Source organism: Phascolarctos cinereus, unplaced genomic scaffold (genome assembly GCF_003287225.1).
Source record: "Phascolarctos cinereus isolate Bilbo 61053 unplaced genomic scaffold, phaCin_HiC Scaffold_3;HRSCAF=262, whole genome shotgun sequence".
NCBI classification, from domain to species: domain Eukaryota; kingdom Metazoa; phylum Chordata; class Mammalia; order Diprotodontia; family Phascolarctidae; genus Phascolarctos; species Phascolarctos cinereus.
Window position 1 is genome coordinate 79,052,631 of NW_027555736.1, and position 25,191 is coordinate 79,077,821.

Below are 25,191 nucleotides of genomic sequence, written 5' to 3' on the forward strand. Positions count from 1 at the left end.
CTCTGATACTTGCTACCAGTGTTGTCTTGGGCAAGTCACTCAACTTTCTTAAGTCTCAGTTCCCTCATCTGTAAAAATATGGGAGAGAAAGCAGGTTAAATTTTAGTAGACAGTTTTTAGAGATAGCAGTGCCACAGTATGTGTTATGCGCTCCATGTAGATGTGTCTGGTTCTTTACTGGAATCTCTGAGAATGCTTCCAGCTAAGGGAAGCCATTTAACCCACTCAGAGAAATGCTAAAGCAAATACTCTTTTCCTTTGACATAGTTTTATTCACTTATCTCAAGAGTCAAATTTTTTTTCATTGTAATTAATACACAGATTTAGAGGTTTGTTTTGAGGTTTGGTAAGGCAGAGGAATAGTCAACACGAACATACCAAGATAAGTTCTAGGAAAGCCCTACCTGGTCAAAACAACAAGGCCAGTGACTGGGGTTCTGTAGGTCACACAGCAGGCTCAAACTCAGAAAATAAACACTATGCACTTAGACATAAATTGATGATTTGTGGGTCATATTGAACTTCAGAGGCTAGTTTAGAATGTTCGGTCTCAAGGCAAGTGCAAAAGTTAATACTTAGTAAAGTAAAGATAATGAGTCATAGAATTGTTATGTTAAGCCCTTAGAAGAATGCAAATGGATAGACAAAGTGATATGATTAGGCTTAATGCTTATCTTTGTATTAGAAAAATACATGGAAATGGGACATTCAGATCACACTAGAACAAAGGAAACTCTACTCAGGAATTGTTTAGTAATCTCTAAAATATGAAAAGAGAAATTTCATCACAGAGTTAAGAATGAAGAAAAGATTGTAGAGATTTTGTGCTTGCAAGCAAAGGCTGAATGAACCCTTGTTGGGGGTGGTATAAAAGGGATTCCTATTTGGGGTCAGGTGGGAGGTCCTTTCCAGCTCAGGGATTCCATGATTCCACAATGATGTGCACAAGGGACCTGTAGCATCCAAGTGAGGCATTTCTGAGTCACCAGCTTGTGATAGCTTTGCAGTACATGGCTACATTTGAATTGAAATGGGGAATATTTTCTATTAGAAGTCCAAAGAGGGGCAGCTAGGTGACACAGTGGATAGAGCACCGGCCCTGAAGTCAGGAAGACCTGAGTTCAAATCTGGCCTCAGACCAAACACTTGACACTTACTAGCTGTGTGACCCTGGGCAAGTCACTTAACCCCAATTGCCTGAAAATTTAAAAAAAAAGTCCAAAGAAATGGATTCTCATTCAAGTTCTTTACTAAATAGCTGCATGACATTGGGGCAAGTTGTATCGCCTCTCAGGGATTCTGTTTTTCTAGCTATAAAGAGAGGACTGACCTAGATGATCTTTCCAGGTTCACTGACATTCTATGATTCTGTACAAAATCATTTAATAAATACTACCAGCTAGAATAGAAAGAAGGTAAGCCGTCTTGTTTTCATTTGAGGGGGATTCATGAATATGCCACAAAAGTTTGTAGTCACCTGTCAGTGGAAAAGAGGGAATTTGTGTCTTTGATGAAGTTGTTGTCCCTCATTCTTGAAAAGGACCAGTGACATCATGAGGGTGATGTCTTGACTTGCATGTGAGTTGGATGAAATGGACTGGAAATGAAGAGAATCTAAAAGGGCTTTCCTCCCCTCTAGTTTAGTGTTACACTACCTCTTCTGGAAAATCCCAGTCACTTTGTGTCAATGTGAATGTACATCGGAAATGTGGAGCATCCATGTGTTTGTATGTGTGACTCTCCATCACATTAGTCAGTCAATGAGCATTTATGAAGTGCCTACTTTGTGGCAGGCACTGTGTTAAGCACTGAGGATACAAAGAAAGACATGGCAGTCCTTGCTCCTGGGAAATCTCACCTTCTTTAGCAACATGTAGACAACAGGGATGACATGTCTGGGCTAAATCAATTAATCAATCCACAAGCATTCTCAATAATGGTTGATTAATATATTTCATTAATTGATGATTGGCTAATGCATTTATTTACTTATTTTTATGGTTACTTCATACATTTCCTGGTTGATTGATATATTTCATTTTTTAATTTGCAGATGAGAAGAAGAAAACAAAGAAAATTGATAATGAACTCAACCCTATCTGGAATGAGGTGACTTTTTAGCTTAATCTTTGTTAAAATAGATTCAGCACCTAATTCTCCTGTGGATCAGAAACTAGTTGTGGAATTGAAGAATCTGTACTGCCCTCTCCCTCTTCATTTGCAGAAGGAGCAGAGCAATTCTCTAGTACTTGATTCTTGTAGCTTCCCAGTTATCCTCCAAGTAGAGTAATCAAGACCCTAAGGGCTTGCTCTAAGGCTTCTCTACACACTGGTGCCATGTGGAAGCTTCTGCCATCTCCAGGTGTATGCTTTTCTGTTCAAAACATAGGGAGGGTTCAGTCTGAGGGGAGAATCAGAGCAGTGCACCCTGCCCTACCAGTGCATAGGGGGAAGTTTTGTGGGTCCCTTCCTTTGTAGGGCTCCTTTTGGTAGTAATAATAACAACAATTTACATAGTGCTTTAAGATTTACATGGTATTCTTTTTTTTTGTCCTCACCAAAACTCTTAGAGGTAGATGCTATTATTACCCCAATATTTATAGTTGGAGAAATCAAGGCAGATACAGGTTAAGTGATTTGCCCAAGTCTCATTGCTAGTGTGTGAGACCACATTTGAACTCAACCCTTTTTAACTTCAGGTTCACTGTTCTATCCAGGGTACTACCTAGCTGCCTACATAAATGGAAAAGGAGAATCAGGCACATTGATATGGGCATGGATAACCTAAGGGGACTAATGTCAGCTTTGCAGAAGGTGTAACTCGTTCATCGATTAAGGTCTTGGTTAACATTTCTATTGCCAGCTCTAATAACTCATTTAGATTAAAAGTCATCTGTATTTATGAAGATATAAGTACCTGTCAAAAATTGGCAAGGTTGTGAAGAAACAACCTTTCCACCCCTTGGTCTGCATGGGGAGATGAGGGATTTGCCCCTCAGATGCTGACATCCAGGAGTCACTTGCTCCACACTATAACTGCCATCCCTGTGCCTTACCTAGTGATTCTTCACCAACCTTATATCACAGTGGGATTTCTTTCTGGGCCTCTATTGCTACTACTCTATCTTAGCCATGGCATCCCTTTCTCCAGGCCTTGTCCCTAAATTCCCATTGAAGCTTCATCCAGATGCTGTGGTAAACAGGCCACCCCTGTATGACTGTACTCATAATTAGACTGACTTCTGTGCCACCATGACCATGTCCCTTCCTATCCCTCAACTAATTGTTCTGGGTTCAATGATTTCTAATTCTAGCTCTGTTGACCACTTGCTGTACTTTTAAAGATATGGGGGATTTGATAAAACCGTAATGATAGGATTTTAGGAGATTCCTCCCCTACAATACAGCTGAATAATATCCCCTAAAGATAACCTGGGGAAGTGATCAGAACTTGTGATAAGAGGCCAGATTTATTAGAAATAAAATCTATGACAAAAATAATCTTATTAAGTAGTGTCTATCTAAAACCATCAGCAAACCTTATCTGTAATGGGGATAAGCTAGAACACTTCCCAGTAAGATCAGGAGGAGTGAAGCAAGGATGCCCATTATCATCACTAGTATTCAATATTGTACCAGAAATGTTATCTATAGTGATGAGAAGAAAAAGAAATTGAAGGAATTAGAACAGGCAATGAGGAAAAAAACTATCACTCTTTTCAGATGATGTGATGGCATACTTAGAGAATCTTAGAGAATCAACTAAAAAACTACTTGAAATAATTAACAATAAAAATAATCTTATGATTCATTCTCTTGATTATTCATTGAGCTCAGAAACGGTCAGTTTATCTTAACTCTTCATATGACCTGAAACTTAGGGGTGTGCTATAGGCAAGAAGAAAGAATTAGATAGAAAACCATAAGGAAACATAAGCTTTGAAACTAAAAGAAACAGGGAATCAACACTGAAGAGAGATGGATGATGCAATAAAGAAGGGCCCCAGAGAAAGATAGTGCTTGCCTTTGAGACCAGCTAAGAACTATAGGCAAAGAAGCCTCATCTCAAGAAGATACAGAATAGCCTTCAGGCAAAATGAATAGATGAGAGAAACTGATGGAGGTGGGGAAGGGAGCAAGATTTTAAGTATTATGGTGCCATAGACTCCAAAGAATGGGGCAAAGGTGGTGTCCTCATGGTCACTGCAGTGCAATCTAAAATTCAATGAATCTTTGAGGGTTAGAATGTTAAAAAGCCTTCCTTGTCCAGGGAGCCATGGACTAGGACATGATCTAAGAGGGCTAGGAAAGCTGTAGAGTAGAATGGCACCAACATTTCAGACTAGAAAAGAACATCTGAACATCCCATATTTAGAACAAAACCTAGAAGCATGTTTTAAGGGAGCCTCTGGATCCCTACAGAACTTGACAGCCAAAGCAAACTAACACCTACTGTTGTCATCAAGGGAAAGAGACTGTCTTGAGACAACGAAGGATTATCCTGCATAATAGAACTGCATAGAGAACTTTAATTCATGAATTTATCTAATTGTTCCCTGCCTCCCTCTAACAATTGCCTTTACTTGGTTTGAACATAATAACATGTGATTCTCTCTCCAAATTCATAATTGACTCTCTTTATCCATAGTATTCAATTCAACATATATCTACTATGTGCAGAACTCAATTCTCCAACCCAGAAGGAAAATAATGGAGAGGAGATAGTGGTGTAGGTGATGGAACATAGCAAATAATCTGAAAGTGATTGCTATTTTCTCAGGGCTTAGCATGATTTCTGGAACATAGTGGACCTTAAATAAATGTTCATTGGTTGACTGACTATTTGGTGTTGGAATGAATTATAAAGTAATCTTTGTAGCTGATGTATGTTCTTAATTGTTTTGCTTAATCAACATTGAAATTATTTTGCTTTTCCATTAGCATTCATTGAGTAAGCAGTAAGGAGGAGGGGAGGCAGCCCAGGAATATACTTGAAAATGGGGTAAAGCTAATCTAGGATGAAGAATACTATATAAGATCATCTCCAAAATTAACAATCTGCAATCATTTGACAAATGGTTTTATTTGGCAGTATCTATTTTGTATATATATATGTATATAGATAGATAGATAGATAGATAGATAGATATAGATATAGATAATCAAGAAATATTTATATATTGCATTCTGAATGAATTATGTTAGTGTATTTAACAAATATGGAGAGGCAGAATGGTGTTTTAGCTGGCATTGGAGTCATGAAGACCTGGGTTCAAGTCCTCTCTTTGGTACCCTCTGGTAGTGTGACCTTGGGCAAATCACCTAACCTCTCTCTCAGTGCTCCAGGAAACTCTCCAAGATGCTAAGTTATGAGTTAGGACTTGCCAGTTTGTATCTGGGAGTTGTCTATACCAACAAAATCAAAGTCCAGATCCACCTCTCTACTCCTCATCCCCTAGACCGGTCCCCCAAAAAATGGTATAGGCTATTGAAAATAGCTTGGTATAGCAGACAGAACATTGGATTTGCAGTCAATGGACCTGGCTTTGAATTCTGGCTCTGTCATTTTGTGCCTTTGTAACTTTAGGCAAATCTCTTAACTCTCAGGTCCTCAGTGTCTTCATCTGTAAAGCCAAAAAAAAAAATTTGACTAGATGACCTAGAAGATCTTTTCCAGCTCTAAATCTTTGATTATTTACAGAATTGGGCTCTGTGTACTGACTAGGTCTTTCTCTACTTTTAACAACTTGATTTTTTTTAAGGACAGGTGACACAGTAGAGAATTAGGAACTAATTAGGACTGCTGGATGTGAATTCAAAGGACCTCAATTTGAATCAAGGCTCTGTGAGACCATTCACCTTTTTGAACTTCAGTTTTTTTGTCTGTAAAATGAGGGATTTGGACCAGATGATTTTTAAGATCACTTCTGGCTATAAATCTGTGAGTCTGTGAAAATAAAAAGGAATATTCATTGAGAAAAGCAATAATGAATGACTTTATGATTTTAAGCTAATTTACATATGTGCTTAAACCTCCCCTCTACAAATTTACATCCAGCTTAGAGGATCTGAGAACCTCTTCACACTGTCCCCAAGAAGGAAAAACAATCTCCAAATAACCAAAAAACATTTTAAGTAGTAACAATTGCCAGTTTTAAAGCTGGCAACTTAATGCTGTTACTTAGCTGTGTGAGTTCATTGTTCTGGGTCAGGAAAACTTAACATTAGTATTACTATTTACCATTTTGAAAATATGTTGGCACTGCTTTTGATTTTTAATAACTGCCTATAAGTGGTTGTCCAAATCTGCTCAGAGTTCACCTGGCCATCTGCAGACTGATCTTGTAACGGACAAAATTTCAGGGTATATACACACCTGCTCACTCTGTACCATGTACATATTGTGGGAGCATATTGCAATTAGTTCCTAAAAGAAATGTATTTTAATTAGCACATTTATGAAGTGAATTTCTAATTATAATATTATAATTGAGACTCTATAGATAGAAAAAAAAAGAAAGTGAAATTCTTTCTTCCAACATTCTGGTTTGTGGTTGTACTCCAAAATGAGCTATGGGAGCCATTTCCCATCATCAGGAAAAATGACATTCTCTCAGTTTGTAATCTGATACCTCATTGGATTGTGGAGGTGAATCCTGAATTCATTGAAGGTTTTGCAGGCACGAGCTTGGAAGGTTCTACCAAGCTGTTCTAGTAGGTGGCCAATGCTGAACTTCATGTCTGTGGTCTAGGATCAGATTTTCACAGGTTCGTTGCCAGATTGGTTTGAGGTCAATGAATTTGTCATCCACAGCAACTCTTAACATTTATTGAACAAATCATGGAGGGGTTATGATCTACATCAATACTCATTCCCAAATTATGAAATCACCAATCCTGGAAGGATAGATATGAGATAGAAGTTGACAGTGAACCATTTAAAAGAGAGGCAAAAAAGGCAGATCCTTTGGCAATGGGTGACAGTCCCATATATGCTTTGGGTTATTTTTATTTTGAAATAAAATATCTCAGTTATTGACCTGCTTTTTGTGCTCTAACATGTATCTCTTCCCACATTCATGGCTCCTGCCTATTCACACTCACACCCAAATATGACAAGAGTTGGGGAACTCTATTAGGTATTCTGGCTACTTAGTTTGTTGAATATCTTGGATGCTATGAGCCAGAAACATAGTGCTCTAATCTTTCCTTTCATTGTATAAACTGTTAAAATTTTATTTTCACCACTGACAATTTTCAATTTTTAAAGATATTTTCATATCACCTTTTTCAAAGTAAAATCATTACATGAGAAAATGTGAAATTATAGAATCTTAGAGCTGAAAGAGACTAGAGGTCATCTAGCTCTTTAAAGCATGGATTTCCTCTAGAGAAATTCAACAACTGGTTATCCCTTGTCTGTTGTAAGAATTTCAGTGATGGATGACTTACTATCTTCAGGCAAAGTCCATTCCACTTTTGAATAGTTCTAAGACTATTTGGAAGGTTTTCCTTATACTGAGTCGAAATCTACCCTCCCCCTACCTCCATTTTTGCATTAATTGGTTCTAGGTCTAACCCTTGGGGCCACACAGAATTACTTTTCTCCCTTTTCCATATCACAAATCTTTAAATAGCCCAAGATCCTATTTGTTTTTCCCCAAGTCTTCTTCAGTTTGAATGTCCTGCAACTTGAGTATATAGTAGTGGATAACTTGGACTGTTAATTTGCTTATGTTCAAAGTATCTCAAGGAAAACAAAAAAAAATTAACATATTTAGGATTCAGTCACTTCTGTGTCATACCTTGGTAAGAATTTCAAGTAGTTCACAAAATTATCACTTGTGAAAATAGTTATATGATTTGTTACATTGTTACAGTTAATCTTTCTCATCCCTTAAATAATCTAACTTACTTAAAAAAACTTTTCTGTGCACAGATATTTGAATTTGACTTGAAGGGTATACCTTTGGACTTTTCATCTACTCTCGGCATTACTGTGAAAGATTTCGAGACAATTGGACAAAATAAGTAGGTTGCTTTTCTGCCATTTTATTTGTGCTACCATCATGTTTTTATAAAAGTAATATATTTAATATTAAGCAGTAAAAATGTTCAATTTTCAAAAAAATGTCAATTTGATTGAAATTTTCAGTTTCAATGTTAGTGCAGATCACTGTATGAACACAGTGTATCGTACACGGGTCCAATATAGGTGCATATTAATCACTTAATACGATGGTTCTAGTTTGTGTGAATCCTGGTAAATTGGACAGGACCAAAAGATTTGGTTGTTTTGATTCACTGGCTCATATGTAGAAAAACTTTGTCTCCATGTTTGACCTCTCAGAGCATCTCTCATCCAATTTTCAGTTGTTTGTTGGATCCTCACTGGGAAATCCTACCAATGCCTTGAGATGTGTATCTTTTCTGAATGTAGGGCAAGCTCTGGGGTTCATTTTCCCAACTCCCCTTGCACTGGCAGATTGGTTTCCCAGAGCATGGCTATCCCTTTCCTTGTGGTTCTAAGGGTTACCCTGAGGGATCAGTGGATTCTCTAATACTATTGTTCATAAATCCTATCTGGTGTGTTCTCTCCAATATCATTCATAAGTTTGACAAGCTGATCCCTCCTTCATATTAATTAACCAATTAACATCAATAAGTTTTTACACAAGGATATTTACTGAGGTCTAGCAAGAACCAAAGTATAGGGTGTCCCAAAAGTCATAGTGCAGTTTAATCTGTTAAAGCTATTACTTCCCTACGCAAGGCCTACATTTTAGTCAAAATGAGTTACTTACGGTCCCCAAACTCATCCTGTACCTTTTGCTGTTAAGCTTTGGCTTCTATTATTCTGTTTTCTTGGAATTTCCTGTCCATTTCTCTCTATCTATCCAAAACCTACTTTTAAAACTCAGCTCAGATTTCATCTAAAGTCTTTGACATTCCTTGCTAGTCTAAACTATTATCTATACAATTCATGTGTCAATTAATCACATACTTCTTTGTTATATCTTTTCTTATTATTGTCTTCTTGAATTACCAAATAAATCTTTGTTAGCTTTTCAAGTATTTGTCTCATCCTCCCAATAAGATGATAAGCTTCTTGAAGGCAGATACTGTGCCTGATACTTCATCGCAACCTTCACAATTTGTGTCAATAACAATGTATTGCCCATAAACAAATGTTCAGTGAGTCTCTGTTGCTATAATTTTGATTTGGTAGGAGCAGAAGTGATGTGGGCATGGAGAAAAGCAACCATTTATACAGATATGGAGTAAGCAAGGGGATGCGTGTTGGGAGTGGAAATAGACAGCATAGACATTCTATGGGAAGATGATTATCAGGCAGGAATCCAACACCAGTTCAGGAGACTCAGAAAGAATCAGTCATCTCAGTCACTACTTAGATTAAGCTTATTAGGCAGCCTGCATAGAGAACAGGTGATAGAACATATGGACTGGACCTAAGATTTCACTGATATAGGAAATTCCTCGGTGAAGAAAGTCTTTCTATCAATACAAGTTGACATTTTCTTTGCAACTTACATACAGTCTTAGAGAGTTGCCTAGAACACTGAGAGGTCAAGTAACTTGTCCAGGGTCACACAGCCAGTATGTGTCAGAGGTGAGCCTTGAACCTAGGTCTTCCAGGTTTGGAGGCCAGCTCTTTGTCCACTATACCATACTGTCTGAACAATGAAAATGGATAGGTTATCTTAGGTTGTTTCTACAAAATACCAAAGTAACTAGTCAATTCAGTTAAAGTAATTGTTGGGTAGGTGTGAACAGACTTCCCTTCTCTTGCCTTCCCTTCCACCTATGTTTTCCCTGGATGAACTAATTTTCTCACATAGATCCAATTATCACCTTAGCGCACATGATCCAGACATATTTTATTTCCATATTTTCAGTGACCTACTAGATATATCCACTTGGATGTTCCATTAACATCTCAAATCCATCATATCCAAATTGGGATTCATCATTCTCCTAATCCCATTTCTCCTCCAAACTTCCCTATTTCTGTGGTAGATACCAATGACCAGGTCACTTAAGTTCACAACCTCAGAATTATCCTAGATTCTTTACTCTTTCTCACCATTTCCCCAATATCCAATCAGATCCATGTCCTATTAATTCTATTTCTGCAGTATCTGTCATGTCAGTTCATTTCTTTCACTCAGACAAAACCTCACTTCAGGCCATCATAATCTCTTACCTAGACTATTATGATGGTTGTTGTTTGTCCCTCCTTCTTGAAGAGGACCACGACATCAGGAAGGTGATGCCATGATTTTCAAGTGAATTGGATGTAAGTGAGGGAGGGCTGTGCAAAGTCACCAGCCTCACTTTCTCCTCCAGAGCCATCTGGATCCAGTGGCCAGATGTAGATCAGGATGACTGGAGATGGCCTTCAGACCATGGTACTCTCTTAATTGGTCTCCCTGTTTCTAGTCTCTTTCCTGACCATAAAATGACATTTTCCATACAGCTGTCAATTTAATTTTCCAAAGAGAAAGATTTGACCATATCATTCCCCTGCTCAAAAGCTATTGGCAGTTCCTTATTGTTTCCAGGAGAAAATACACACTCTTTTTCCTGGTATTTAGGACCCTCCACAGACTTGGCCCAATTTACTTTCTGTTTTTTTCTATTCAATTTTATTTTGTTTTAAATTCTGAATGCTCTCACTCCCCTTCCTCTTCCTCACCCAATGAGAAAGCAAAAAACCAAAACAAAACCTGTTAAAAATATATGTAGTCAAGCAAAAAAAAAATCCTGCTTTAGACAGGAAAAAAAAAAAGGTTTCAATCTGCTCTCCGAAGCCATCACCTCTTTATCTGGAATTAGATAGCATATTTCATCATGAATCCTCTTTCTAGCTTTATTTTTAATTAATCCCCATCACACTATCTGCATCCTATACAAGATGTACTTATAACTGTTCCCTAAAGATGACATCCGACCTCAGAGGTGTGCTGGCAAATGTTTAATAGATGCAAAGTTTAATTTGCATTATTAGCATTTCCTCCCTCATTTCCTTAAGTCTAGACAATGAACAAAACAAGAAATCGAGCCCCAATTTGTAGCATCTGCCCATTTCTGAGGCGCAAATTCTCACACTGAAAATTTAACAAATGACCTGTTGTACGCCTTACTTTCACGGATTCAAAGAAACTATCTTCCCTACGTAGAAGGCATTGCTTCCTCCTCTCTGCCTTTCAGAGTCCTTGTCTTCATTCAAAGCTTAGGACTCTGGTGTCATGTCCTCCATGAAGCCATTCCTGATCCTCCCTCCTCCAGCTGTTACTGTTCCCTCTTTCTTCCAAATATTTACTGAAATGCACATGGGTTGTATCTTCCTAATGAAATTACAAGCTCCATGAGTCCCAGGACTGTTTTGTTTAGTTTTGTTGTTTGTATCCCTAGCACCTAACACAGTTTCTGGAGAATAGCAAACTCTCAATAAATCTGTTCATTTAATTAATTAATTAAGTAAGTAACAGTAGGTTGGCAGTCAAGGGATGAATTTTTCAGCCACAGCAACGTATGAACGCAGTCTATTAAGGCCCAGAAGGGTTGTGATCTGCATGAGTGAAGGGAGTACCATCACTGATGAAAGTGATGAGGAGTGTCATGAGAAAGAGGAGCAGAGGGGCCATTGTATAGATCGGGAAAGTCACCCAAATTCAAAGAGAGCCAGTAATAGGGCTGCCACTTCCTGATTCCTCTTGCTTTTCCTTCTCAAAGCAGCTCATTATTCCTACATTCCACACTTTCACTCTTGGCTCTGTGACATTTACAAAAAGCTTATCTGCAATCCTCCACTGAACAGGCTTCAGGAAGGCAGATATTGGCTTATTCATTATCTTTGTATCCACTGCTTTGCTTATAGTAGGTGCTCAATAGCTGTTTAATTGAATTGAGTGAATCTGACCAACTAATTAGAAATAAGGCATAGAAGGCTTATGGGTACCATGCTTGAAGCTCCCAGAGATCATTTGCATTTCAGGAGAAAGAAAGAAGGGGAATAGCATGGTGCTTCCAGAGTGCCTGGGGCTCCTCCTCCTCACAATGACCCTGGGATGTAGGTTCTATTATTATCCCCATTTTACAGTTGAGGAAACTGAGGTAAACAGAGGTTAAGTGACTTGCCCAGGGTCATACAGCTAGCAAGTGGCTGAGGCTAGATTTGAATTTAGGTCTTCCTGACTCCAGGCCCAATGCTCTGTGCACTATGGCACCACCCAGCTGCCTCTAGGCCTTCAATACTTTAGGGCCAAGAAGAATCTGACTTAGAAAATTCAGACTGTAGAGCAGGGCCTAGGCAGAGCCTCATCTAGGGCAGGGCCACCTGGGGCTTTGTACCAAGGTGTCAAAATTTAGCATCAGCACTTGTACTTTTTCCCTGGGCAGAAACTCCATAAGGCTCCCTAGGGAGGAAGATTGGTAGTTGATGGGTAGTTGAAAAGAACTATGGCTTTGGAGTCAGAGGATGTGGGTTCAAATCCTGCCCTGCTACCTATCTGTATCACTTTGAGCACACCTGTAACCTCTACAGACCTCAAGCTTTTTATCTGTTAACGGAAGGGGCTTGAACTTGTCCACATAGGTGTAAAGAGCATTTGCTCTGGGTTCAGATCCCACAACTGACCCACCTGTATGACCTTGGTCAAGTAACTACCCCTCCCCTATTTCCCCCCACTGCCTCAGTTTTCTGAAGAAGCTGGACTAAATGGTTTTAGGAATGGCCTTCAGCTCTAGGCCTACCATTCCATGACCACTAAGGTCCTCTCCTGCACTAAATCTATAATCCTAAGAGGCCTTGCAGCATCCCAAGGTTTCCAGAGCCTGGAACTCCAGGTTCTCTTCCACTGTGGAGCCTTGTTTCCTAACATCCATCTTAACTGACTTTGATATTTAAAATGGATTTGAAGGCCTCTTTCACTGGCCTGGATGCATTTTGTAGTGCTTAGAGAGCCTGGTACCTTGGTGCCTAAAAGCACAGAGCTATTTGGAAAGGCTTTGGGCTGGGGAGACATGTTATTGAGTAGACAGAAAAGTGATATCAGGAAACAAACATTTATGAAGCCCCTGTATGCACCAGGCACTGTTCTGTATTGCTCAGCATACGAAGAAATGCAAAAACAGTCCCTTCCTTCAAAGAGCTCACAATCTAATGGGGAGTCAACAGTTACACAACCATCTAAGAAGTGAGATACATACAAGATTAACTGGATGTGATCTCAAAGGGAAGATATTATCATTGAGGGACAAAGCATGTATTTAAATAAGTATAGACAAAGCAATTTTTTTGAGGTAAACTGGGGAGGAGAGAAGAATTATGTAAGAGGCTCTATAAACTCAACACAATGGCATAATTAGACAATATCTGGATTATCCATTTCAAAAAATCCTGCCTGGGCAAAATTGATGTTTTTGTTGGAATTCTCTGTTATTTACTTTTAAAAAAGAAACAACTTTACTTTCTTAGTAGAGGTTTGACTTTTGAGAGAGGAGTATTCACAGGGTAAAGGTCTTCCTCACCTGTCATGTCCCTGGAGGCAAAACATTCCTTTAGCACTGGAAGACATGCTCCATATGTTGGAGCTCTGGTTGCTGGACGATAGTGGACTAAACTCTTAGCAAACAGTTGCTGTATTTGACATCTGCTGTGACTGCAATTACAATTAAACAGACCCAGCCCTGAGGGGATGGGCAGGGGTACTTGGTCACAATTGTGTGTGTAAGCATGTATATATGTATGTGGGGGGGGGAGTGTTCTTTAGTTGTTTCAATCATTTTTTACTATGACCCCTTTTAGAATTTTCTTGGCAAAGATACTGGATGCCACTTCCTTCTCCAGCTCATTTTACAGATGAGGAAACTGAGGCAAACAGGATTAAATGAGTTGCCCATAGTCACACAGCTAGTAAGTGTCTGAAGCTGGATTTGAACTCTGGTCTTTCTGACTTCAGGCCCAGCACTCTATCTACTGTGTCACTTAGTGGCCATAATAGATAGATAGGTATGAAGATATAAAGTGTGTAGGAAAAGGTTCATGCCATAAGCAGTTAATGGCTTTCACACTATTCCTCCTTTAAGCTGTGGGATAAGAACAGGCTCTTTCCCAAATCCTACATGTGTTCCTCCCTTCCTTGCTCCCATGACAATGGTGTCACAGCCCAGAAAAAAGGAGGAGTGCTAACTAACTAGAAACTGATCATCTCAGCTGAAATGGAAAGACTATTTCCCCCAGGAATTGTAGCAGTTTCCCCTTATGGACAAACAAGTATGCAGAAATTTTGGAAGTCATTTATTTTTTGGCTGAAAAATGCAAATTATGTTCCACTCTTTTTCCTACTTCTTTTATGCAAGCAGGTGATAGATGAGGCAAAATGATGAAGAATAGTAGTAATGACAGCTACTGGTGTTTGTATGAAGTTTTAAGGCTTTAAAAAAGCACTGTACCAACATTATTCCAAATGTTGACCACAGCAACATTGGTGGGTACTATCTAGGTGAAATTTTCCATGGATATCCTTCTGCCCTCTATTTCTTGACACCTGCTCAGGCTAGTTCTGTCTGGGCTCTGCCCTCTGTTCCAAACCTATCTTTTCTTATTTTGACCCATCATAACCTCAGGCTGCTATTCATTTAATGAAAGGAACACTAGAAATTATTTAGTCCAAGCTCTTCATTTTACAGATGAGGAAAAAGAGAGGAAAAAACTAGTTTACCTCAACTCAAATGGCAAATTAGTGACGGTAGCCATTATAGGAAACCAGATCTCCTGACAATTCAGTCTATTGTTTTTAAAGGTAAGGAAACTGGGAGGCAGGGAGCATTTGTGCTGGACAAATTGCTCAGCTGAGTTCAGGGTCTGCTCTTCTCCAAAGCTGAGTCTCTTCTCCACTGTCAGGGGCCATGCTCCTGAAAGCTGCTTTTACTCTCACGTGATTGCTTTTCTGTATCTGTGTATATACCTCTGGAATATATACCTCTGATTGATTGGTTGTGCCTTGAACTCACTTGTACCAATGAACTCTTGAACAGCTAAATGGGGTCTCTCTCTCTCTCTCTCTCTGTCTCTCTCTGTCTCTCTCTCTCTCTCTCTCTCTCTCTCTCTCTCTCTCTCTCTCTCTCCTGCTAGTATTCCTGGGAGGAAGGTGAATAGAAGAGGGGGAGAAAGGGGAAATCCCATTGCTTTTCCCCTTCCATTGCAGTTCTCCTGCTATTACTACCTCAAACTTCCCAGAATTTAGCTATTTTAAGACCCCAAGAGATATGCAAATTTTGCTTGCCAATGGAATCTGTCCTTTCTGATGTCCTCAAGGGATGTGTTCCCACCTTATAGAGATATGGGTGCAATTTATAGTTAAATACCTTGCTATTATGTTGAAACTTCATTTTTTGCTCAGTTGTTTGGCTCATGTTTGACTCTTCGTGACCCAATTGGGGTTTTCTTGGCAGATACTAGAGCAGTTTGCCATTCCCTTCTCCAGCTCATTTTGCAGATGAGGAACTGAGGCAAACAGGGTTAAATGACTTGCCCAGGTTCACACAGCTAGTAAGAGTCTGAGGTCAGATGAGTCTTCCTGACTGCAGGCTCAACGAATTCTATCCATTGTGCTACCTAGCTGCCCTGAAACTTCATTATCTATGATGAAAACTGGTGACTATAGAAACTGAGTTGACAAGATTATATTATTTTTCTTATACATATATATAATAATATATTTGTATGTATATATGCATGTACATATATATGTATACACACATTTATATATTTGGCAGACATTCACCGAGAAGTCTTCTTTGCACAAGGAAAATATCTTTCACAAAGTACATATGCTTCATAAAGAGGACAGGTACTCAATTCTGAGTGTGAAATAATCTTAGAAGTCATCTAGACCTGCCATGCCATTTTAAGGATGAGGAAAGTGAGGCTAAGAGAAAGTAAATAACTTTTCCAAGATCATGTGGAATTATTAAGGAGGTCAGGACAGCATTAAATAGACTTTGTTATCTGATTTCCCTTGAAGCATTTGGTTTTTCCTAGGTTATATCACATTGACAGAGTAAATGCCTTTTGACTTGACTTGATACAAGAGTTCTGAAGCATCAGGAGTGGGGCTTCCCTAAGAACTGATAGGAAAGGAGGAGGAATCAGAGTTATAATCTCTGAAGAGTTTGCAGACAATATCCCCATACATCCCACTAACCCCTAATGGCCTTATTATATCACAGCATAGCCAAGAAGGTTCACATTGATCACTTTTAATCATCAAGAAGAGGTTGAAATTATTGTTGACATACTGCAGGTTATCTGTGACAGAGCTAAAACTAGTGATTTTTGTGCCTTGCACAAGTGGCACAAAAGACACATTTAGATCAATTGCTTACAACAAATTCAGCTGGTTGAGGGGTGGGAACCCACACAACTCAAGCTACCCCGAGGCCACTGCTGTGGGGGGACAGTTTGAGTCAGGGAGGAAATTACCTGAGGCATTTGTTTTGGTAAAGTACTTTGCAAACTTCAAAGTATTATATGAATACTAACAATTATTATTATCATTGTCCTCCTCCTCCTCTTCAACAACAACAAAATATTTAGAATACAATAAAAAGCTTCAGTGTTAAAAGCTGTGGTAACCTTTGTTTAACTAAAAAAATTGTAAATTTGGGCTTCCTCATTTCCCAATGATGCTGTATAACTGAAGCCTAGAAACTTCCAGTGGTGTGATCTGACAGCCATGTCCACTTAAAGAGCCAAGAATTTTGCTCTAATTTATGTGCCCTAATCCTAAGTACAGAGTAGAAGGAGGCTTTTTCTTGCTGACCTAAAAAATGAAGTGTTAACTTAATTATGTGTGACTCATAAGGAAGCTTTTCTGTTTGTTGAAAACAGACTATCTCCCAAAGTTTGTTTGCATTTCTTTCTCTTCCCTCTCAGCCACCCTCACCGATGCCCAGGGCAAAGTTAGAAGAAACAGATCATCAGAAAATGGGGGATGCTGTCTTGTCTACTAAGCTAAAGTTGAGGGAAAGAAGCCTAATAATTCCAGATTTAGAATGAACCCCACCTCAATTCTACCATGACCACATTTAATTTAAGACAAAATTCCATTTCCTGATGAAAGGTCACAGACTTGAAAGCTTTGGTTCTTGGCCATCAAACAGGTCTTAGGACAGTCCCTTGAAAATAATAGACTTTCTGTAAATATTTATTGATTTGATTTGCCCAAAGGAACATATCCAAGCCTGGGAAGGTCTGTTGCATGGGGAAAACAGCAGAAGGAAATAAGATTTTGGGGCCTTGTGGAACTGAGAGGATAGAACTTTGTCTTCGGACACAATTTTACATACCAATTCGTAGACAAAGGTTTTAAAATTAGGGAAAAGAGCAGAATTGTTGTTTTATATGAATTAAGTGTTTGGGGAGGGTTTTTTTGGCTTATTAAAATCACTAGAAAGTGACATCCTTCTTCTAGATTTATCTTTTTTTCTTGCATCAAGTTTAAATATCATATGTATTTTATATCAAGTTTATATATCATTTATTTTTCTTATACCAGTAAGTTTTCTTATATCAAGTTACATCTAGTTTTCACAATCCTGTTTCAATTCTCTTCCATGTAAAACCAATATGTATGACCTGGCAGAATGTAAACAAATTGCTCTTATTCCGATACGTAGTCTTCAGTATTTTTCTTTTTGTGACCTAGGCTAGTTTTATGGAAAGAAGGCCCCCAGAAAGAAGTCCAGTCAGAAAATGTTGAAGGCATGCTTTCCTAATTGAATGACTTACCCTGCAACTGATTGTGCTGAAAATCAAATGCAGATGTCTACTTTTTGTTAGCCAAGCAAAGCTTTAAAAAAAAGTTCTAACTTATATTTGGTATCAAAATATCAATAAAGTAGAAAATCAACTTGGATCAAAGCCATTTGGAACTGTGAAAACCCTAAATGCCAACTACAAACAGTAAATCTTTATTAAGAAGTCAAACTAAGTGAACAGATAAGCAGTCTGCCTCCAGTAAAGTTCTACTCTATTGAACTATGATGGCATGGAGATGACTTGTGCATGTGTTGTTTATCCTTCTTTTTCTTTTTCTCTCCCACTTAATGGTATTTTAGTTTTTCCAATTACATGTAAAGATAATTTGCAACATTCATTTTCGTGAGATTTTGAGTTCCATTTTTTTCTCCCTCGTTTCCCCCCTCCGCAAGATGGCAAGCAATCTGATATAGGCTGTACATGTACAATCATATCAAACATATTTATTTCCACATTAGTCATGTTGTGAAAGAAGAATCTAAACAAAAGGGAAAAACCACAAGAAAGAAAAATAGTGAAAATGGTATGCTTCAATCTACTCTCAGACTCCATAGTTCTTTCTCTCGATGTGGATAGCATTTTCCATCATGAGACTTTTGGAATTGTCTTAGATCCTTGTATTGCTGAGAAGATCTAAATCTATCAAAGTTGATCATCATCTTACAATGTTGGTGTTACTGTGTGCGATGTTCTCCTAATTCTCCTCATTTCACTCACTATCAGTTCATCTAAGTCGGTCCAGGTTTTTCTGAAATCTGCCTGCTCATCATTTCTTAGAGCACAATAGTATATTCCATTACATTCATATTCCATAATTTGTTCAGCCATTCCCCAATTGATGGGCATCCCTTCAATTTCTAACTTTTTGCCACCACAAAAGAGCTGCTGTAAGTATTTTTGTACAGGTGGATCCTTTTCAATTTTTTATGCTTTCTTTGGGATACAGACCTAGTAGTGATATTGCTGGATCAAAGGTATGCACAGTTTTATAGCCCTTTGGGCATAGTTCCAAATTGCTTTCCAGAATGGTTGAATCAATATGGAGATGACTTTTTCAGGTTGCACTAGTTGAATGCAAGTTCTGGGGCAGGTCCTATAAAATTTAGAGACTTAAAAAATGAGCCTTAGAAGACACCTACCTTGATGGGAAGAGCTTCATTATCAGAAGGTTTTCCACTAAAAAATAAATTTTTTCCATCATAAGACCCAATGAAGGTCATTTCCTAAAGTATAGAAAAGAGAATTGTATAGCTGATGGGTAAGGGGAAAATCCACACCATTGAAATTACAGATCCCTGAAGTATTGGCACACCATTATTTTGTGAGTCAATTCAATAAACTGGCTAGTTGCATGGTCAGACTCAAATAGTTCAATATTAATGGTTCCATTTCACCTTGGCAGGAGGTCTGTTGTAGAGGTTCCAGGAATCCATGCTTAACCCTGTGTTCTTTACTATTTTTATCAGTTACTTGAATAAATGCATAAAAGGTGTGATCCTTTGATTCTTAGATCACACCAGGCTGGGAAGGATGGCTAACACATTGGTTGACAAATCAGGATTCTAAAAGATCTCAAAAGGCTAGAGAATTGGGCTGAATACAATAAAATAGAAGTCAACAGGGATAAATGTAAAGTCTTATATTTGAGTTCAAAAAATCAATGCCACAAGTACAACAGGGGAGGCATGTTAGATAGAAGTTTATCTGAAAAATATCTGGAAGTTTTAGTGGCCTGCAAGCTCAATATGAGCAGAAAGATAGGGTGGTCAAAAAAATATCTAATGTGATATTGGGCTACATTAAGAGAGGCATGGTGTCTAGGAATAAGGTGATGATAGAATCATTGTAGCCTACCTTGTTTGGACTATATTTGTTTTGGGCACCATGGCTTTAGAAGGCTATTTGGAGCTAAAAAAATATCTAAAGGAGGACAAGATTGGTGAAGGAGCTTGAGGCCATGCATAGGAAAACTAGTTAAAGAAACTGGAGTCATTTAGCCTGGAGAAGAGAAGACATGGTAGAGCATGAGTACAGAGTAGAAGTCACACTTGGTGGTGCCATAGTGCACAGAGCACTAAGTCCGGAGTCAGGAACACTCATCTTGCTGAGTTCAAATCTGGCCTCAGACACTTACTAGGTGTGTGACCCTGGGCAAGTCATGTAACCAATGAGCTAGAGAAGGATGTGGCAAACCACTTTAGTATCTCTGCCACAAATCTCAAATAGGGTCACAAAGGGTCAGACACAACTGAAAAAGACTGAACGATAACAACAACAACAACTTCACCACCTCGTGTATAAAGTGGAAGTCACAAACCTGTGATATACTGGTCCAAATGTTCCTCATCCAACAAGAGGCAAATTAAGGCTTGATGTTGGGATGAACTTCCCAATGATTAGAATTGTCCCAAACAGTAATGGGCCACCACCTCCAGAGCTTCAATGATTAGTTGGGTATATAAGAGTAGAGTTTCCTTTCTGGTCTAAGTTGATTGACTGGCTGCTGAAATCCTTTCCAACTCCAAATTCTTGCAATTCCCTGAATGAGCACATTCCTTTGGGTGAATACATTACATTTATCAGGAGTACCCTGTTAAAATTCCAATTCCTGGGAGAGATAATAAATTAAGCCCTTTGTAACCATTAAAAGATTATTGTAACTATGATTATCTAGGGTGAGGGGAGGGAAGAAAAAAAGGAAAAACAATTTACATGATAACTTTATTTTGTATTTAAAAGAAATAGCAGGTTGTACATAATAGATTTGTAGTTTCATGTGCAATCATCTTTTATTATATTGTGTTATGGAAATGCTTGTTTCATTCCACAAATTAAAAATAAAATAAATAAAATTTTAAAAAAGATTATTGTAAAACAGCTTATGAGCTGGCTTTTCAGTATAACAGTTAACAGGAGAGGAGGTCTTTGAGGAGATGTGGAAGAGAATACATGTTTTTTATGTCATTTGAGAGAGGATAAGATGGAATGACAGGTCGAGAGCATTGAGGTCCAGGAACAGTGGGTCCAGGCAGGATGCCACAGTGGGTATCTTTGGGCAGTTGGAGAAGAACCATGATAGTGCAGAGTACCTTGGGGTTCTTCATGATCTGGGGTGGGGAGTATGTAAAATCCTGAGTATGCAAAAGAGTATTGAAGACACTTTTTAAAGACTTCCAAAATCTGCCTGTGGTCGGTCTATCTTAATACTAGTCTGCCTTCTGTCTTTTGCTCTCTGCTCTTGTATGTTGTACCTATTGCTTCTTACTCTGTGTTTCTCCTTTTTTCTCATCTCTCTCTCATGGAGCTTTGTGGCCTCTGTCTTTTTCTTCCCCATTTATCGCTGCCTCTTTCTTGGCCCTCCACATTTCCTTGTTTTTTCTCACTCTCTTGTCTCTGTTTCTGCCACATCTAAAAATAAAGCCCCTGGTTAAGCTTCTTATTCACTGGGCCCCAGATGATAGGCAGATCGCATGTGAATAGGGCTTTCTGCCAGCTGGTACTTCTGAATTTCTGGATTTCTGCAGAAAGACAACAGAGAACAATGATTTTACAATTGGTCATCTATGAATACAAGCTGTAAAAATCACTTATATGGTGATTGTGAAAAATGATAATAGGAACTCCGAGAAGCAGAATTATAAACCAAAGAAAAAGCATGTGTGTGAGGAAGTCTAGCTGGGAAGTCCAAATATGTAGGACAGTTACTAACCCATTTCTGTCACTAGAAAGGAAAGAAGCAGGTATCACAGTTACATTTACACTGTGAGAGATTTAGTTTGGTGATAAGGTATTATTTCCTTAGAGTAGGAGTTATTCCATATTGAGGTAGATAACCAATAAACTCATGTTTATATAAGTTTTATTTATCTATTTTTTCAATCTTGGAGGCAATGGGGGGGGTGGTTAACTGACTTGTCCAGGGTCACATAGCTAGCTAGTAAGTGTCCGAGGTTGGATTTAAACTCAGGTCCTCCTGACTCCAGGGTCAACGTTCTATCCACTGCACCACCTAGCTGCCCCTTCATTTATATAAGTTTTAATGTTCACAGATTACTTTCTTTATAACAACCATATGAGGTAGGTAGAGTTAAAAGAAACTCTTTCACAAGAAATCTTTAAAATTGGGTACATCCAAATAGACCCAAGATGCTCAAATGCAAGCCTACATGAAGGAGGGAAGATGAACAAGATAATAGTTTCCCAATTTTCTCTCCCTTTTTTGAAAACGTGTGATATACTTGTCAAAATGTGAAGGTCATCGTCGTATCCAGCCATCTACCAGTCTTGTCCCTTGCATATCTGCATCTTCTCATCCAAATTTATTGTAGTTATACAGTTATAAATTTACACAGATCAGACATTCTCCTTCACTTCATTATGGTTACCACCATCACCACCTTCTACCAGTTTGGCTAAAAATTGGTAAAAGTGGGTGAGAAGCTCTAGAATGTTATGACACATCAAAGACATCTTTGTAGTGAATGCCCCAATGTACTATTTGTGGACTTCAAATTCCTTTTGGATATTACCATAATATTCATTTGTATGATGCCTTACATTTTTAGAAGAATTTTCATGTCTGTTGTCACAGTATCTCATAGTTGGCAGCTTAAAGCATCTGGGTGGTCCAATGGATAGACTGATGAACTTGGAGTCTGGTAGACCAAAATTTTAATCCTTCCCTATACATTTACTAGCTATGTGAATGTGGGCAAGTGACCTAACCTCGCTCAATCTCAATTTCCTCATCAGCAAAACATAGGGGTTGGACTCAAGGACCTCTAAGGCCTCTTCCAGCTCTAAATCTTAAAGTCAGTGGGATTTCAGAAGCTATCCAGTCCAATCCATACCTAAACAATAATTCCTACTACAACATGCTCAAAGAGTGGATGGTAGAATCCACTACTTTGTGAGGCAGACTTTTTCATTTTTTGATATTATTAAATATTCAGAAGTTTGCAGAGGATGAAATGGATAGACAATGTCATGGAAACAATGAACATGAACTTGGACAGACTTTGGGAGATAGTGGAGAACAGAAGGGACTATGTGGGGTCACAAAGAGTTGGACATGACTGAATGATTGTACAACAGCAAAAAGTTGCCTCTGCAAATTTTACCGATTTTACTTCCACTCGTTGCTTCTGCTTCCACCTTCTAAGGACAGACAGAACAAATTTAATTCTTGCAGTGTGCCTGAAGACAGCTATCAAATATTTCCCACCCTGACTCCCTACCCCTACAAGTCTTCTCTTCTCCAAGCTAAGCATCTACTGTTCCTTTAACTCTTCCTCATCAAGGATCTCAAGCCCCTTCATCATCCTGGCTACCTTCCTTTGAAGGTTTTCCAACATATCAGTGTCCTCCCTAAAATATAGCAGCCAGAAATGAATATAGTACTCCAGGTGTGGAGTCTCATTAGAGCCTCAAAACCTCTAAATCTATGTTGAATTTAGTCTTCTCTGAAAATGAAAGTGGAATGCTTTTCATTGCTTATGGAAGAAGGCAAGTGAGGGGTCCAATAGGAAGACGTTTAAGGGGGAGGTCCTCTTGAAATTCATAGGATCATAAATTTAGATCTCTTAGGAATCTTGGAAGCCATTCAATCTAACCCTTCATTTTATAGAGGAGGAAACCAAGCCCCAGAGTGGGGAAGTGACTTACCCAAGATCACATGGATAATAGGTGGTAGAACCTAGGCTTTGAACCAAGAACCTATTACTCTAAATTCACTTCACTGTTTATTGGGCCTCTTGTTTGCAGGTGATTGCATTGTGCTGATTGCATTAAGCCCCAGAATACTGTAGAAACTTTTAAATGAGATCCAAAATCATTCAGAAGAGTTCAGCTACATAGGAAAAACCAAGTGGATGAAGAATGCCTGTTATCCAGGCTGTGATCTACTTGGTTTATCAGGCGTATATACTTTGCAAAGACACTACACATGAACTGGCCCAGAAGTCAGTAGGAGATGAAGAGCAGACTAGATTGCCTTTGAGAAATGTGGAGCTTTTAATTATCTCAATCTTTCCCCTGACTTACAATGTCATCTTTTTAACTCTAGCATTCTTTTGAATAGCACAGTATTTCCATAAGTAATGGAATATTACAGTTTCTAAGGAATCAGAATTGCAAGTTGTCCAAAGAGCAATAGAGATACAAGGTAGGCATAAACAGACTACAGCTAGGTGATACAGTGAATTGAGTGCCAGGCCTGGAGTCAAGCAGACTTGAGTTCAAATATGGCTCCAGACATTTACTAGCTGTGTGACCCTGGACAAGTCACTTAACCCTGTTTGCCTCAGTTTCCTCATCTGTAAAATGAGCTGGAGAAAGAAATGACAAACTGCTCCAATGCCTTTGCCAAGAAAACCCCTCACTGGGGTCATGAAGAGCCAGACATGACTGAAACAACTGAACAACAATATAATATGAATGACGAGTTGTTGGCATAAAACATGGAAAAGATATCATCAAAGACATGTATGGCTGGGAAAGGAGATGGGCTGGTCGAGTGGTGAGAGTAAAGGATACTCAATAGACAGCTTACGTGCTCTATTGGTGTCATGATATCAGGAGAGCTAAAGGAAAGCTCCCAGAACATTAGGTGTACTGAGTCAGGTAGCTAGGGGTGGCATAGTAGAGAGAGCGCTAGGCCTGGTATCAGGAAGACTCAAGTTCAAACCTGGCCTCAGATACTTATCTGTCCACCAACTATCTACCTATCCAAGGGCTCTTCCAATTCTAAACATCCTATGGCCCTAAATTCTTTCTTCATAATAACCCTGTGCAGAAGATAACAAGAATGTCATTATTCCCATTCTACAGAAGGGAAAGCTGAAGCCCGGAAGGGTTAAGTGACTTATCTATGGTTACACGACTAATAAGTGTCAGAATTCAGATTCATACCTAGGTCCATCTTGCCTTCAGAGCTCCTTCCCTTTTACTATATAAGACAGCTTGGTGTAATGGAAAGAGTGATGAAGTTGGAGTCAGGAGGCCTAGATTTATGTTTCCTGGCTCGGACAAGCTGCATGACCATGAATATGTCACTTAGCTTCTCTGAGACTCAATTCCTTCATCAGTAAAATGGAATAATGATTAAATGAGGTCACGTCCATAAGGTGCTTTACAAAACTCTAAAGCTCAGCAGTAATGTCAATTTCTTCTTCTGGAATTATTAAGGTCCATTACTTCTTCTGCCTCTTTTATCTAAAGAAGATAAAGGAATTATTCATTCTGACTCATGAGATCTTTCATGGAACATACCCTTTTTAAAAAACCATGAGGAATTTCCTGTCAAAGGGAGGGACCTTAAAATGAACGGAAGTTTCCACTTTTCT

At 38.7% G+C, this 25,191-nt stretch overlaps 1 protein-coding gene across 1 annotated transcript in view; it reads left to right on the plus strand.

Annotated features, from left to right (window-relative positions):
• MYOF (myoferlin) overlaps window positions 1-25,191 on the plus strand; it is a 158,406-nt gene that overhangs the window by 24,589 nt on the left and 108,626 nt on the right. Inside the window, 2 exon segments of the mRNA XM_020964136.2 lie at window positions 2,054-2,109; window positions 7,940-8,031. Of these exon segments, the coding sequence (XP_020819795.1) occupies window positions 2,054-2,109; window positions 7,940-8,031 (148 nt within the window).